Genomic DNA, 17,471 nt, shown 5'->3' with positions numbered 1-17,471 from the left:
AGAGCCTCCCTTCCCTCCCCCCCCCTCCCCGGGCCCCTTCATTTCTCTTCCCTTAAGCCTTTTCTTGAAGTGAGAAAGTAATAAGGATTAGCAAATGTATCCATTAATCGACTCTCCCAGATCTGTAAGAAATTCCGAAGGACTCTGGTCTCTGATAGCAGGAGCCGCTTTCACCCTCCTCGGTATGCATAACTCTGCTTAATAGTGGAGGGGAGGGGGGCGGTCCAAGATGTGCCTGATTGACCCCAGAGTACCCGAAGGCCAGCCCACTTCATGCCACCTTTTATACACTCTGTTCAGTTTCTTTTCATTTATCTTTTAAATGACATCGGCCTTTCATTTCATCGGAATCTTTCCTGCCTGTATAATTTTGCCCACTGAGAATGACATACAAATATGGAGGGAGATAAGAAGGTGACCGTTTGCGACAGCACCATCCCTTCACGTCTGCAGAAATAGCCACTCACTCCAATTACATTGGTTTTTTCTCTTCCTCTGACCCCTTCATTTGACTGCCCTGCCAATCCAGCCAGGGCTCAGGAGAGAGAGAGGTGGTGAGAGACCTGCCTGAGAGATTGTGCCACCAAGCAGCCAGGCCACCCTCAGCAAGCAGCAGCTGTTCTGGCTGCCCCTCAGGGTCCTGGTGCAGAGACCACCTGCTGGTTTCAGGAACCAGGCACAGTCCACCTTCACCCCTCCCAGCCAGTCAAGGGGAGAGTCAGATCTGGGACTGGAAGGCTCTCAACCACTCTGGCTTTGGGGCTCCCCCCACAGTTCGACACAAGAGCCCCGAAAGATCTTTAGACTGCAAATTACATGCCCCAGGCACCTCGGATATCCGTGTCCAGTTACATGGGGAATGAGCAAAAGTTGGGTCCAGACTGCTCTTTCTGTTTCGGCAACGCAAACACCCTAATGGCCTCATTCATTGGCACTCTAATTCCCTCTGTCTGATGGTTTGGTGAAAAGACTCAAGAAAAGGTGAGCCCCTCTCTTCTAAAACCAGATCGGATGACCCCTGTAAATGCTAACGAGCCCAGAAAATTCCCTCCTCTCTGGAGATTTCTGTTCTAACACTTCTTCTAGAGGTAAGCTGAACAATACTTGAAAACTTCATTTAAAAAACATTTTCACTTCCCACTGTGCCTGACGCCTACGTGGAACTCAGGTTAAAGACTGTCAAAAGAAATGCAGTGATAACATGTATCTTTTTTAAAAAACAGGTATCTTAAAAAAGAACCTCATGAGGAACATTAAAATGTCTGATGATAGCAAGAATGGTTTCTATTTTGACAGGCTGTAAATAGTCCTACCTGCCAAATGCAACAGTTTTGGGATAGGAAAAAACAAAAATCTATAAATGCCAGTTGAAAAGAGAAGGGGACAGTTTTTAATTTGGGGAATGCCATTTTCAGGAAAAACACCAGAAGACTAAATAGTGCTTGAATAATATTGAGATACCAAATTCATATCCACATGACTTGCTTAGAAAACCCAGCTTCATCAATCATATTTTTCACGTGATCTTTAAATAAAATGCATTTCATTTTATAAGCATTGTGGCAAAATCTAATTGCTCTTTCCTTTCCTGACACTAACGGGAAGGAACACTGATAGGCAGAACTGTTACTTTCAATTGATTTGCAATTCCCATGATCTTATCTCCCTCAATTGGATTTCAAAAACTCCCAGCTTTAGAAAATGGGTATGCAAAAACACGTCTACAGATGCCTTTTGTTTGGGTCAATGAAAGCGATTGTAGCAATTTACTATTAACATTTAAACATTACGTTAAGGGAATGGGTCAAACGGAAAATAAATTATTTTCAAGCTTGTACCTAAAAATACATGAAAAGTGAGGTTACGGGCGCATGTTTCATGCCTGGTATCTGCATCATGTTGATTCTTCTGAACATTAACTAAGGATATTTAATAAGCCTTGAAAAACCACCCTCCTCAGACTAGGTTAAATCCACTGTTAAATTCCTTTCCCTGTGTGTTCAGTTCTAAATGACGTCGTCGGTAGATACATAGATTTCCCAGGCTTCTCCTAGGTCAATCTTTTCTGTTGGCATAAAGAAGATACTCAACAACACAAAGTCTCCCAGAAAGTGTCCTTAAAATATTTGTTATTGTTGATTAGAATGATGGAAATCCAAGGACAAAATTTTTACAAAGACACATGGATCAGATTTCCATGATAATTAAAGTCTGCAGACTGTTTTACATTTTTATGTGCCGGTAAACCGATGCAATTCCACAAATCTCTCCTTTTCCCTCCAGAAATTCATTCACAACTAGTTTTTTACTGCTTTTCGAGTCACCATGCCAACCTACGTTAGAATAATTAGGGAGGAAGCAAAGCAGAAGATGCGAAGGGGGTCCTGACCATCGGCAGAAATAAGCAGCTGCCGCTGCCGATAAAGCGAAAGGCACAGAAAGTGCACAGATAATTGTTACACCAGAGGCTATAACAGGGACAGAGAGGAAAGAATGTCGCAAAACCACAATCTTTAGTCAATAAGATGCTTTTTAAACTCGCTGTAAGGACTTTTTTTTCTTTATCTTACCTGCATGGTGGCTGTAAAGACACCATGTTGTATCATGACGGAATTCCTCAATTATGTGCATCTTGTGTGTTCTGTGTCTATTTCTTTAAAAATAGGAACCAACCAGGTATTCAGCTTTGAGGGCTTAACTCTTTGAACAGATACCAAAAGATAATTGAACCCCGTGGTTCAATGATGACACAGGATGGTTACAGGTTCCGACCATGTCTATGCCAAGGAAATCACTGATATTTCGGATATATATTTTTTGGATCCTGCTTTTTGAGCTTTTATGGCCCTATTTCATTCCTCTCCTTATTTGGGGGTCACTTCTACTGGCCTCTGCTGACAAATAGTGACTTCCACACTAGCGGCTAATCTCCCTGGCCCAATATATGCTGTGTAAAAACCTGACCCTATGAATTAGACTCTATGGAATGCTCATGGATTTTTAAAAAAACATTTAAACCATAAGTCTGTAATACGATGAATGTAAGAAGCATTCACATTACTTGTAATCAAAACCAAACCCCCTGCCATGGGGTAGACTTGGACCTCACACAGCCTCCCCCATGCCAGACACTGTAAATATTTACAAGGAGCAAACAAGCCCGGGAGGTATTTTTCCTCATCAGAGCCTAAGATGGGTTTGAACCAGTGAGAGTTGCTTTACCAATCTAATGCTTACCGGACAGCGCCACCGGGGCTCCTAGGCACTAGCAGTGGAGAGTGCTTTTTGTTATCAATCATTCTAGGAACCATTTTTTAAATGACCCCAAATAGTCGTTATTAAAAAAATACATATCAGCCCCTCCACAAAGCACAAAACATTTTTATAGAGAAGATAAAACTGTGAAAGAAAAAGGAGCATTTTATTATTTCTGATTAGACAATACCTGTTTTAATGGCATATTTTAGGGTGGTTCGGCAGTTCATCAAAATGTCTTCCAAATTTTGTGGTTGGTCTGCTAATTCCCAATTATACTCTTGAAGAAGCTCATTAGGGTAGTGGAAATCAATCACTTTGGTTGATCTATCGAAATTTTTCACCACATACTGGAGCAAAATGTCCATGACATCTTGCAGAAACGCCAGAGTGGGCCTTTCCCCATCACATGCCGGCAGCAGATCTGAAGAAGGAAATGCAAAAGCCACCTTTTAATTTTACGGGGGAAATAACTCAGCACTTCTTTGGTCTGGCAACGTCTCCTCCAACAGAGGTTTTGTGTGCAAAACAACAAAGGCAAGGGAGACAAGCCGGGCAGCTTTTCTTTTAGGGGGTTTGTTTTTCAGTGACGACGGTGTAATGAGAAAAAAAAATACAATTCCTAACACCCAAGTTAATTTCTGTATTTCAATAACCAACGTCGGTTTTTTTTGGGGGGGGGTGTGTTCCCCGAAGAGGACGAAATTCATCTAGCCCACAAGGTTGCATCCTAAGTGTTATTTCCCAGTAAATCATCTCGACATTTGGATGGGAACCCCTCATGTCAGAAACGCCCGAGGAATGGCTTCCAGCAAACCAGACAAAACGGAGCACCCAAAGGCAAGGCTCCCTGGCCCAGGACGAACACCCGCTGGTCCCCAAGTTGGCGTGGATGCTCTTGCGTGCATCCGGGCGACCCAAGGTGTTAAGCGCCCGGGCGCAAAGCTTCGCTCTCGGGCCTCGCGGGAAAGGACTCGTTCTGCTGTGAATCGGAGCTACACGCAATTGACAGTCTCCCGGAGGCTGAATTCACCGGCTCCGTAGCTGGAAACCCAGCCCTCCAGGAGGCTCCAGCGACCTGTGGAAGCCGACCTCCAGCTCCGATGCTCCCCGGGTGCTAGCATCGCCAGCAGCACCTCCAACCCCCCACCCGGGGCTGCTTTCCGGGAAGAGTTCTGCGACCCTGGACCCTCCGTGGAACCGGGAGCCCAGCGCCGCGCAGAGCCCAGTGTCGGAGCTGGCTACGATGGGGAGGCCCAGCTGTGGTCGCGCTCAGCCCGGGATCCAGGAAGAGCCCGCCTCCGCCCTCCACCTGGGCCGGCGGGGGCCGCGGGGGGCGGGGCCCGCGAGGGGCAGTCGCGCCCCTGGGGCGCCGACGGGCGCCTGTACCTGTTGCGTGCAGCAGCGCGTAGTTGACCTCGGCCTTGGAACAGCTGCAGGGCTTCTGGTCACAGGCGCAGACTGGCTTCCCAGCGGCGGCCCGCGGGGGCTCGCTGCCACCGCTCTCCGCCGGCTTCTCGGCGTCGCCGTAGAGCAGAGCTGGCAAAACCACAGAGCGTGGCCGCGGTCAGTGGCCCGCGCCGCCCGCGCCACGCGGCTCCCTACCCGGCCAGCCCCTAACAAAGGACCCGCGCCTCGAGTCGAGGGGGGCGCCCGCGGTGGGAAGACAATTTTGCCTCCACCGGCGCGGAGGCGCGCGGCCAGGCCTGCACTCCTCTGCTGGGACTCGGACACTTACCGCACAGCTTGTTGCTGATGCCGCCCGTGAACTTCTGGGCCACCTGGCACCAGGCTCTCGCTGGAAGGTGAGGCGCACCAGCAGACAGAGAGGCAGGAAGAGAAAAGCAGACGGGCAGGTGAAATGTGCTTCTACGTGAACCATGCCAATAAACTCTGGGAGGGAGAAGGGGGCTCCTGCGTCCCGCCTGACCGCCCGGGGTTCGGCGCGGGAGGGCAGGAGCAGGGTGCTAGCACGGAGCCCTGTCCTAAGGAGCAACCACGCTGGGCCCTTAGGGGCAAGTCTTCCCCGCGCTCATTTCAGTTGCTCCCTTCCCGGCCTCGCCTCGGCTAGTTTTCGACACACAGAGTCTGTCCTCTGGTTCCCAGACTCTCCTTTCCAACACCCAGTCTCTTTCTTCTTCCCGCAGCCACTACGTCCCTCCCTAGGATCCAGACACCAAGATGGTGGAAGCGTCCCAGCCTCACAGAATTTGGTGGCAGGGAGACTCCGTCTGCCGTCTATGGAAGCTTGTCTGCCACAGGCTTCGGCGTGAAAACGCTCAAGTCTCTTCGGGTGTCTTCCCCGGGGAAATGGGGCTGGGGGTGGGGGGAGTTCAGGTCTCTTGGGCGGTCAGGGAATGACCCACGCCAGGAACAGGGCTCAATAATCGAAGTTTCCAGTTGCAGGTGGGCCCCCAACCTCTCCCACCATCACCATCACCACCTTCGTCTTCAAGGTAGCCCGGCAAATCTCAGTCCTCCTACCGAGCTGCCTGCTGCACATCCCGGGTCGCTTGCTTACCTGTGCCAGGGTTCTCTGGGTCCCCAGAGCCATCTTCGGACCCGAAGGACCAAAAGCCGGAGCCCGGTGATGCCATGGGCGCTGGGAGACTGGAGCAGGTCGCCGCCGAGTGCGAACTGCCAGCGAGCTGCCCTGCGCTGGGCCCTGCGCGCGCGTGCGTGTGCGTGTGTGGCGGGAGGAGGGCACCGAGCGGAGGAGGGCACCGAGCGGGCACCAGCGCGGTCGCGCAGCCGAGGGTGGGTGTCACACAGGGACAGGGAGCGTGCGTGTCAGTGTGTGCGTGCGCGGGCGCGTGTGGTGGGGTTAGGGCTTAAGCTCTGGAAGCCCGGGTGGGGGTGGGTGTTAAATAGGCAAGGACCTCCAGGGGTCCTTGAAGCCTGGAGACTGCGAAGCGCTGAGCACCCACGCAGTCTTGACGGAGAGGGAGCCCCGGAAGGCTGGGTGAGGGGACGGCCGAGAGAGGGGGCTGAATCGTGAGTGCCAGGCGGGAGCGGGAGTCAGAGCGAGTGGGTGGGAGGCGTGTGGGCAGGCGCCCAGGGGGCGCGCCGCGTGAGCTGTCCAGGGTGCTAACGCGGACGGCGGCTCAAGGACCACACCAGAGACGCGAAGGGTGACCGTGACTAGTTTCATACACGCACCACTGGGTGTCTTTTCTGAGGTCCGGCTCCAACTGCGGGGAAGGAGGCGCGAACGCGCCAACTTCCTCCTTGCTAGTGCTGAGGTCGTGGGGACCTGGAGAGCCCGGGTTGCTTGGCCCGAGTCAGGTGCAGTTCGAAGCTTGGAGAAGGGACCTTGTGGGGTGGGGGAGGATGGGCCTCAATGATCGATGGGCTCATTTCAGCTCCTTAGTAGAGCCTCCCGCCTGTTACAGAGAAGCCCCTTCCTACGCAGCTGGGTGCGCGGTATCGGGACCCGCCGTCCAGATTTTGACTGGGGAGAAAGACTGCGGATGGAAGCAATTAGAATCCACGCTGGTGTCTAGCTCGGGGGAAACGCGGGCTAGAGGGAAAATAAACCATTGGAAAGTTCTTGGAAGAGGGCGGGGAATAGAGAGGCCAGAGACTGCAGCAGGATTCACAAGTAACAGGGTCTGGGGTCCTGTTTTCCGTGACCTTGACTGAGGAGGCCTGGAAGGGACCGCTTGCTTACGTTGCGATAGGCACCGGTGTGTGCGTGGGGGAAGGCGTGCACAAGGTGTCCACTTACGCCAGCTGGGCTTTCCAAAACTCAAGGAAGAAGGAAGGCACTGCTTGCTGGGCCATTAGCTCCCCCCCCCCCCAATCATCACAGTATTAGGGAAGAGGGCAGATACTCCCTATTTCTGACTACCTTGTGGAAAGAGGGTGGGGGTGAGGGGTCTTTAGAACCTCTTCCAGTCCCCACCACTGGATTTCCTTTCTCCAGCCTCTGTGAAACAAAGGGGGCGTGCGCTGAAATGCCGAGCCCCCTAGGGTTCTCAATACCTCCCCAGTAGCAGGAAGCGCACCTTGCCGCTCCAGAGGCCACTGAAAGAGGGCGAGCGTGACCCCCACGGGAAAGGGCTTACGTACAGTCTCTCAGCATCTGCTTGCCAGAGCCTAGGGAGAGCGCCTGTCATTGCCATTGCTCACAAGCCGTCTTCCTCGGCGCTCCAGCATCCGTGACTGTGACCATAGCTGCTGCCAAAAGCAAGGACCCTCGGATGGATCCTTGAGTCTTTGAGGGACCTCGAGCTTCTGGTAAGGAGGTGGTGTCAGCAGGCCCTGGTGTGTCCTGGGTCCTCAGGCCCTGAGGGGGGCCTGGCCAATTTTCTCCACAAAGGCTGATCTTCCCACGGGTCCCCGAGGAGTCTGAGAGTCTGTTGGCCGTTTCTGAAGAGAGCGTGCTGCGGAGTGTACTGTCCATACCGGAAGTGAACCCAGACGTGTGGTGATGGGTGCGGGGCCCCTCTCCAGCGCTCCAGTGGACACGGGCAGCAACCCCAAGGTGGGAAGACGTCCTGGTTCAGCCGTTTGCATCCCAGGCAAGGCTTCGCAGCAGGTACATACAAATCCGGAGAGAACCGTCCTTTGTCTAAATCTAAGCCAAGGCAGACTCATCAAATGTTTCTCTTTAAGCCAGCTGTAGGCATTTCAGAACCTTTCTGAGTGTGCGGTCTAAAAACAGAGATTCTCATACAAAAGAGTGTAAACACACACACACACACACACACACACACACACACACACACACACACACACACACACCCGGATTAAATGGATTAACACTGGAGGTAGGAATCTCACACCACAATCTAAAACAAAACAAAGAAACTTTTAACAGGATGGCTGGAAACAATCCGGGTTAAACTCCATTCACCCCACCCCCTCTCCCCTTCCCCAGTGCTTTGAATCCAATGTGGTATTTACTTTTTTGGGGGGGTTTAAACACACCCTACTTCAGATGCAGTCTGGGATCTGATTGTCTCTCCTCACTCTCTAGACAGCAATTTGCTTTATAAAGACCTTCATTTCGCAATGAGCCACTCCTCCCAGTCTTGGCTGGAGGTTGGACTGAACAAAGGGCTCGGAGGTAATGGTTCCAGTCATTAATTCACAAAGGAGCCCACCCCCGACTGGGGGTAGGGGGCGGGCCAGTGGTGGTGGGGAAAGCTTTCCAAAACTCTTCCAGGAACAAGGGGAGAGGGACCCACGCTTCAGTGACCTCAAGCCCAAGGTGGTTTCCTTAATGACCTACAGCGGTTTGTCCGGATGTCACCTCGCAGGCCCGGACACCGAGCGTGCTTGGCACAGCTTTTCTTCTGCGTCCTCGTGCGAAAGGACAAGAAGCCCCCAAACCGGATACAAAAGGAAGTCAGGAAAGCCCAGACATTTTCAAAACAGGAATGGTTTCAGGGAAGACGCCTGTTGACGCTTCCTACATAAACGGGCGGGCGAGGGCGCCCGGAACACCTGGACTGAAGGATGCTCGGCAGAGAAATGGAGCTCGGTTTCTCCAGAGGGTGGGCCTCTGGGTGGTGGCATTGGCAAGACCGACAGGAGCGGAGAGGGCCAATCACTCTCTCCCCACCCCAGGGTTCGGTGACCTGCTCCTAAGTCTAGGCCAAGCTCCCCCGCACCCACACGGCGGGAGTCCTCCTTCCTGTCTCTCAGCCAGAGCCTAGGGCTGGAGGCTCTGTCTCGGCCAAAGCAGGAGGCGTGCCCTTGGCTTTGCCAGAGCTCCCGGTTTTCCACCCTACATCAGAGAGGCGGTAGGTGTCCTCTCTGGGGGCCTTTCAATTGCTGCTCATTTTGGGTGGGAGAGAAAGCCAAGGCTGAAGACCAAGTACGCTCCTCTGGGCTGTCCCAGCGTCTTCTGGTGCTGGCGGTGTGCCTTGAACCTCAGAGGCACCCGCAGAACTGACAAGCTCCCTTATCACCCAGAACCCTCCTCTCAGTGCAGTCGGCCTTCCGCGGAACCACCTTACCAGCCGACACTTGTAGTTGCTTAAAAGAGGTTGGCCCGGGGTTTTAAAAATCCGTTCCCCGGATCTTAAATACACTTCAGTGCGTAACAGCGGAGCTCGCCCCAAACCTGCAGACTAGGTAATTCTTAAATGTAATCGTTCAGTGCTGGGTCAAGACATTTGGAAAGAAAGGCCCAGCGACCCTCCAGGACGGAGTAGAATTGCCCCTTGGAGCTGCCTGTATTCGGGTGATTAAGAACCACCTGCCTTGAAGTTAGCAGCCTGAAAATTTGGTAGAATCCAGTGCTGTTCGAAAGGACCCGTTACAGGGTTTCTGAGGCTGTAGATCTTTATGGGAACAGAGTAGATGGCCTCATCTTTCTCCTGAAAATCAGCTATAAGAGATATTCGGGATTGCGCACTGGTAGCAAATACATGTTTTCAGCCACGTTGTCTGTCGGTTTGGGGTGGTTGTGAGGTACGGGGTGGGGGAGGGGTAGAATTATGTTTCCCAATAGAGACCTCCCTTCGTTCCACTCCCGGGACCTCGTCACCAGTACAACCAGACAAGGGCCCAAAGAAGACCTGCTGGACCAGCCTCTAAGACTTTCCAAGGTGAACCTCCTTTATTAAGTAACTTTAATCTCCACGGAAAGTTAAGGGCAGACACTTGCTTTCCAGTTCCTATCCAGGCCTCTCCCCCACATGGGTTCTTCCAGCCTGTGACTATGCCAAGGGCCTGGGGCAGCCATTTCCGAGAAAGAAGACATTGTTGGGGTCCAATGGGAGAGGGGGTAGGAGCTCAGCAGAGCAGACGGGTGCACAGACAGTGAGCAAAGGGATCCAAGAGGGGCTGGTAGCAGTAGCTCCCCCCCTGCACCCAGACCATCCAGCAGGTTAGATTGGAGCGTGTGGGAGTGCGGGAAGGCTGGGCTCCCAGTTCTACTCTCTGGTCAGCCAACACTGGGCTGGGTGCTCTGGGGGAGAAGGGCAACCCCTTCTTAAGTCAAGGCCAGGGCTTCAGCGCTTCCCGGTACCAGTACCTGAGAGAACAACATTGGCTCCATAGACCCAAGAGGCGGCAACAGCACTGCGCACTACAACTGCTGGACCAGGCGCCTGCGCTGGGAGGTTTTGCGCAGGAGTCTCCTGTAATCATAGGGATTGGCTCCGGACCCATTCTCCTCCTGTTCTTCAGGGCTCCCAGTCACCCAGTACCTGTAAAGGGAGACCCAGACCCAGACCCAGACCATCAGAAGAGCCACCATGTGAGGCTCACCTGCTACCAGCCAAGCTAGCCAGTTCCTTTGCCCCCTCGCCCTCCATCAGAAGGTCCAGATAATGGCCAGAACATATCTTGAATCCGTTTCTCATTGGGCTTCCAAAACTGAGCTGAAGAACAGAGCAGGGCCTGTCCTGGGTTTCTCAAGGGGACGTTGTGTTTGGATGAGAACCTTGGATGATGTCATTCAGAAAGATGACCTTCAAATAGTTTGCAACCAACAAGCACATCTGTACTTTTTAGTATCATAGTTTTTTTTTAAATAGTAGTGTTTACACTTTGAGCTGCGACCCGCAAGGTGGGCAGTTCGAAACCATCAGCAGCTCTACGGAGGAAAGACTGGACCTTCTATTCCCATAAACAGTTACATTCTGGGCAACCCACAGGGGATCGCTTTGAGCATGGACTCCATGGCAGGGGGTTAGTAAGCAGTTTTTTAAAGGCAGTATGGCCCAACGAGAAAATCCAAGATGCCTAAACATAGATCCATCAGTTTGCATTTTAGAAGCTGGTCAAATGCTTTTTAAAAGTACACCCACCCCCAAAACAAGCAAACAAACAGAACCAAAACTATCCCTTCATCCCCTGAGCAACCACTCCTAAAAGATGCAGCTGTAGTTCATCTTAAAAGCACACTCAATGAGACTGCTGGGTCAACTTTCCTGAATCCTACTGGGGCAAACTTTGCCAATATTTACCTTTACACTCTGCAGCTGGCCTGCCAGCGGAGGAGTAGGCTGCTCATCAAGATGCAACTGCACAATATGACTGACTGATCCATCCATTCTCCCACGGAGCACCTACTAAGTGACAGCCACCAGTCTAGGTGATGGGTGAAACTACCTTCTCAGGGACTTTACAGCTGAGCATGAGAGAAAATTACAAACAACTTTGGTGCCATGCAGAGCATGCAAGCAGGCGAATGGGAAAGGGTGATGGCGTGTGCAAGCTCTTTCATAGGAGGGGGTTCGGGCAGGATAGAGTGACATGCAGTGAGACACCATCCTGGAGGAAGCAGGTGAGTCTTGCAACTCTCTTGGGAGGCGGCTCATCTTACTGGTGCCATGTAAGGATCCCAAGACTAGAGTGTGCACAGTGTGTCCAAGAAGTGGCAAGAGATGAAAGGGGTTGGGATGGAATGCGCAGAAGTAGAGGAGTCTACACTTCAGATAGTGTGAGATGGTGGCAAGGGTATAGCTCAGACTAAGCCATGGCGGAGGGGTCTGAGCAGACCTCCTATCGTTAGGGCACTTCTGAGTTCCAGCACGTTGCATCTTTTCCACCACGAGACGGACAAATACATCTCCAGTATAGATTGAACTGTGTGCCCACGAATGAGTGTTATAAATCCTAACTCCTGTACTTGTGAGTGGAGGGGCAGCAAAGAAGAGGAAGAGCCTGTGGCGAGATGTAGTGACACAGGGGCTGTGGCAACGGGCTCAAACGAAAGCACAGTGTCTGGTACATAGGTGGCTACCAGCTGGAGTGGAGCCACCTGCATAGCACCTAACCGCAACCACATACTTGTGAGTAGGGCTTTTGTTGTTGTTGTTGTTATTTATCTTTGGTATTGTTGATGAGATCTTATCAGTGTGAGGTGTGTCCTAAACCAGTCACTTTTTGAGATATATAAAGAGCAGATTGGGTACAGGAGAAGCAAGCAGGAATAGGAAAGAGATAATATCACCTTGTGCTCTCCAAAGAATGCAGCGAAGAAAGGCCTTTTTATACCAGAGCAAACTGAGAGAACCTTCCCTTACAACTTGGACTTTTAGCTACCTAAGCTGCGAGAGAATAAATTTCTATGAAAGGTATCCACTTGTGGTTTTTGGGTTCTGGCAGCTCTAAGAATCAGAGACAATCTTTTGTGGGGCAATGGGAAGAAGTCATAGTTCAGGTACCAAACCTAAAACCCACTGACTTTGAGTCAATTCCAGTTCATTGTGACCCACAACCCTTACTGGAGCTGACAGCCTCATCTTTCTCCGGAGGAGCAGCTGGTGGGTTTCGAACGCGGGTCTTTTGGTGATCAGCCCCACAGTTCATGTAGCTCTGGTATAAGCAATAGAAATGATCATAACCACCATTTACGAATGCCTCAGTGATGTCATGTATGCTATTAAGTGCATCACATACATTTCATTTAATCTTTACAACAAAATGGGTCAGTGACTCTTAAGTCCTGAGTACATGTGGAAGGTGAGGCTTGGAGAGGTCAGGTAGCATGATGAGGCTTAGTCAGCTGTCTGACTCTACCACCTCTTTGTTGACCATCATGCCACACTGTAAAGGAGATGAGTGTGGGGCCCCCAGGTGCCTTAGGCAGACAGCGTGTTTTTCTAGAAGTTTGGACCTATAGCTTTGGTGCCCATCATTGCCTCTATTTCTTGTATACTATGTTTCTGTCTTGTTATAATACCCTCAATCTCAAAATGTCACCAATATGTGTTAGGAAAATAAAACAAAAACCCAATCAAAGTAATAAAGAAACTACACAAGGTTTGTATTACTTACTCAATATCAAATAAAGTCCATGGCAAGGTAAGAAATCAAGTGCCACATAACAATTTCTTACTATTTTGGTCTGATTAACACTGGTTTTGAGAAATTACACAGAATAAAAATCAATAAGGGATTAAAATTACATTTTTCTAGAGCATGAACACAGATTTTGGATGCGGTTTATTGCTTATAATTAGGATGATCGGATAATTCATCATCCGACTTGGGGGACTTTTGAGGCCAATAACATTAATATTATTAATAATTATAACAAGAAGAGAAGTATGAACTGAGAGTGTCCTGGGCAATTCAGAAGGTCTGATTACCCTAGGATAGTACTTATGGTTTTACTTTTAAACGACATATCACACACAAGACACAATGTTCAATGCTAATTTGCTGTCAGTCCATGCAGAAAACGGACTCGCTCACGTATGGAAAGGTGAGTACACAATGGAAGGTTCTGTGTTTTAAAGGGTAGTTTATTACCTTTCAGCAGCCTTAAAACATTGAGTCTGGAGTTCTCTTGGTGGTCGTCGTTCTTTAGAACCATGCTCGCATTCCTTTGGTCCAGAATGACTGGGTAAAAATTCCTTATAATAAAAATCTTCCAAATCTAGTAATTTCCCCCCACTGTAAATAAAGCACACAGACACATCACATAGCATCCATTTATTTTTTGACTCAGTTAAACTTATGGGGTACTTCCCTTCTTTTAAAACATGTACTTTAATTTGGAGACAGCACATAGATGTTCGCATTAAAAAGAAGTTTTCAGGTATGCAGAAAGAGGAGTTACCATAAATTACAAAGAAAAACCCTCGTCCTTTCTTACCTGGAAGGGTTTTCTTCGCTGCAGAGCTCTGCCTACTTCTTTGTCACTCAAATTGGCACACAACTAGCAGTTCCTAGACTAGCTGGTGATTAGAGTGCTCCAGCTTAAGCCGCCTACATCAGGGTTCACAATTGACCCCTGAAAAGCTAAGCTTCGTGCATGAATGCACACCACTTCCACCCAAGGTTGCATGACCGCAACTTCCTCCCCTCCTCCATAACCTCTTGGCCTCCTCCTGTCTCTTGGTCTCCCAGTAATTCATCTCTGTGTTAAAGCTGAATTCCAGTGCATGATGTGCACACAGAGGGGTGGGTCCTCATCCATTTAAAATTCTTGGATGCACTCCAGTTACAGGGCTACTCTCTGCAGTGTTGAGTAGAGCGTGAGCAGTTAGGTGTGGAGAACCACGGCGTGTTACCGCGCCTCTAGGAACACAAAGTGTAATTTGTTTTACAGGTACCAATTCACAAATACATTTCCAGAAGGCCACTAAGCTTTAAGTTGAGAGTGCTGTGCACGCTTACACTCCGTGGAAGAATCCTTGTTTTTTATTAGCACTCTTTGGGAATTGGTTGCCCTGAACGTTGATTAAAAGACTACCATGGATTTGCTTTCACACACAGGTGAAAGTTGGACACTGAATAAGGAAGACCAAAGATGCGTGGATGCACTTGAATTACGGTGCTGGTGAAGAAGACTGAAAGTACCATGGCTGGCAAAAGAACAAACAAATCTGTCTTGGGAGAAGTACAGCCTAAATGCTCCTTAAAAGCAAGGATGGCAAGCTTTGTCTCCTGAACTTTGGACGTGTGGTTAGGAGAGACCAGTCCCTGGAAGCATCATGCTTGATAAATCAGCAGGGCAGCAAAAAAGAGGAAGGCCCTGAATCAGATGGATGGACACGGTGGCTGCAGCCATGAGCTCAAACGTAGAAACTATGAGGACGGTGGAAGACTGACTGCGTAGGGTTTCACGCTGTTGTACTTTGAGTCGCTGTGAGTCAGATGGACTCGATGGCACTTCACAACAACAATAAACATTTGCTATTTCCATGAGCTCACTGCTTTTTAGCACATGCCTTTATCCAGTAGGTATAGCTCTGCCTTAGCAAATAAGCATGATTGAATGCCCAGCTCCAACCCTCATTGTCTGTGTAAATAGGAGCCAGTCACTTAAATCTTTAACCTACACGAGTCAACAACCTATGCATTTGGTCTAAAAAGCTGCCTGCATAGGAATACTTTCTTTCTCTTAAAGTATTTTAAATTCTATACCACTGGGTAGATGAATGATGCTACTAATCCAGTGACCATGTGCTCCTTGGGGATTAGTGATAATAAAATGATAATCCTGTCTCTAAAGTGGGTCAGGGACATATGCAAACTGTAGCTATGCAAATGAATTCTGAGCTTGCACTTGTTAGCTTGTAAGCCCAATCTTTGAACAATTAGGTCTTTAAAAAAATTAATTAAATAGTTTTATTGGGGGCTCTTACATCTCTCATCACAATCCATACATTCCTCCAGTGTGTCATTTGCACATATGCCGTCATCATCATTATCTTTTTTCTTCTCTTTTTAATTAAAAATTATTTTATTAGGGGCAAAGGTCATTTATAGAGGTCTAAATACAGGCATGTACATATGCAAAGATATTTATATTGATTATGGGGAAATAGATCTATGTGTATATATTTATAGGTCTAGTATTAAGGTAGCAGATGGACATTAGGCCTCTACTCAAGTACTCCCACAATACAAGAACCCTTTGTACTATTAAACTGGCATTCCATGATGCTCACTTTCCTGACACTATTGCTGAAGACAAAGTGGGTGCATAAGCAAATGTAGTGAAGAAAGCTGATGGTGCCCGGCTATCAACAGATATAGCGCCTAGGGTCTTAAAGGCTTGAAGATCAACAAGTGGCCATCTAGTTGAGAAGCAACAAAGCCCACCAGCCTGTGTGATCACAAGGTGTTGATAGGTATCAGGCATCAAAGAACAAAAATCCTATCATTGTGAATGAGGGGAATTGTGGAGTGGAGACCCAAAGCCCATCTGCAGGCAACTGGACATCCCCTTACTGAAGAGTCGTGGGGAGGAGATGAGCCAGTCAGGGTGCAGTATAGCACCAATAAAATATACAACTTTCCTCTAGTTCTTTAATGCTTCCTCATCCCCACTATCATGATCCCAATTCTACCTTACAAATTTGGCTAGACCAGAGCATGTACACTGGTACAGATAAGAGCTAGAAACAGGGAATCCAGGACAGATCAACCCCAGGACCAATAATGAGAGGGGCAAAAGGAGAAACCAAGCACTACATATAACCCCATCCCTGGGGGGTGGACAACAGAGAAGTGGGTCAAGGGAGATGTAGGACAGTGTAAGACACGACAAAATAATAATTTATAAATTATCAAGGGTTCATGCGGGAGTGGGGTGCAGGGAGGGAGGGGAAAAATGAGGAGTTGATACCAAGGGCTCAAGTAGAAAGCAAATGTTTTCAGAATAATGGTAGCAACAAATGTACAAATATGCTTGCCACAATGGATGGATGTATGGATTATGATAAGAGTTGTACAAACCCCTGATAAAATGATTTAAAAAAGAAAAAAAATTTTGAGAATGATGACAACAAACGTACAAATGTGCTTGACACAATGGATGTATGCATAGATTGTCATAAGAGTTTTATGAGCCTCCAATAAGATGATTTAAAAAAAGAGATAGAATTGGGGTCATGATCATGGGGGGAGGAAGCATTAAAGAACTAGAGAAATGTTGAATGTTTCGTCAGTGCCATACTGCACCCTGACTGGCTCATCTCTTCCTTGTGGCCCTTCTGACAAGGGGTGTCCAATTGACTACTGATGGGCTTTGGGTCTCCACTCTGCCCTCCCCCTCATTCCCATTGAAATGGTTTTGTTTTGCTTTGTTTGTGGTCTTTGATGCCTGATACCTGATCCCATTGACATCTCATGATTACACAGGCTGGTGTGCTTCTTCCAGAATAACTAGTTCTTATGATGTGGCCCCACTCCTGCTACAGCAAAGTATGCTGACAAAATCAGATGGTGCCTGGCTATGAGAAAGAATAGCATCTGGGATCTTGACGACTTGTTTTAAAAGAAGCAGCCATTTAAATGATATGTTAGCTAAGCCTGCACAGAAGCACACTGACCAGTGTGATCAGAGCTATTAACAATAAAATCCAAGATCAGAGTGGGAGATTATATTAGAGCTTAAATGATGAACATCCAGTTCACAGAAGGCTATGAATGAGAGTGAATGCCAAAATCCATGTACAGAGCTCCTGTATGGACTCTGTCTCCATTGGATTACCTAGGCGCATTGACCAAGGATATGACTAGGCTTTCCCCTAGACAGAGTGCATTAGGAATATGGATTATTATTATAACCTCACTGCCATCAAGTCCATACTGACTCATAGCAACCTTTTAAGGCAAGGTAGAACTGTCCTTGTGAATTTCCAAGATTGTAACTCTCTATGGGAGTAGAAAGCCTTGTCCTTTTCCTGAGGAGAGATTCATGATTTTGAAATCTTGACCTTGTGGATCGCGGCCCAATGCATAACCACTACACACCAGGCCTCCTCCACTGTATATATAGCTAGTGGAAAATTTAA

The 17,471-nt window shown here is 48.8% G+C and overlaps 2 protein-coding genes across 2 annotated transcripts in view; both read right to left on the bottom strand.

Moving 5' to 3' along the window:
- The window catches only part of GAD2 (glutamate decarboxylase 2), an 89,325-nt gene extending 83,473 nt beyond the window's left edge, over positions 1 to 5,852 (bottom strand). The window contains exons 1-4 of the mRNA XM_075553197.1: positions 5,777 to 5,852; positions 4,994 to 5,053; positions 4,645 to 4,794; positions 3,446 to 3,679 (exon numbers count right to left, since the gene is read on the bottom strand). Of these exons, the coding sequence (XP_075409312.1) occupies positions 3,446 to 3,679; positions 4,645 to 4,794; positions 4,994 to 5,053; positions 5,777 to 5,852 (520 nt within the window). The remainder of the gene's footprint in view (positions 1 to 3,445; positions 3,680 to 4,644; positions 4,795 to 4,993; positions 5,054 to 5,776) is intronic.
- Positions 5,853 to 10,297: 4,445 nt separating this feature from the next.
- Positions 10,298 to 17,471, bottom strand: part of MYO3A (myosin IIIA) — a 258,190-nt gene continuing 251,016 nt past the window's right edge. Inside the window, exons 32-33 of the mRNA XM_075553416.1 lie at positions 13,474 to 13,617; positions 10,298 to 10,418 (exon numbers count right to left, since the gene is read on the bottom strand). Coding sequence (XP_075409531.1) covers positions 10,298 to 10,418; positions 13,474 to 13,617 — 265 coding nt within the window. The remainder of the gene's footprint in view (positions 10,419 to 13,473; positions 13,618 to 17,471) is intronic.

Source organism: Tenrec ecaudatus, chromosome 6, assembly GCF_050624435.1.
Source record: "Tenrec ecaudatus isolate mTenEca1 chromosome 6, mTenEca1.hap1, whole genome shotgun sequence".
In the NCBI taxonomy this organism is placed as follows: Eukaryota; Metazoa; Chordata; class Mammalia; order Afrosoricida; family Tenrecidae; genus Tenrec; species Tenrec ecaudatus.
Note: the sequence above shows the minus strand (reverse complement) of the source record. Positions and strands in the feature narration are given on the sequence as shown.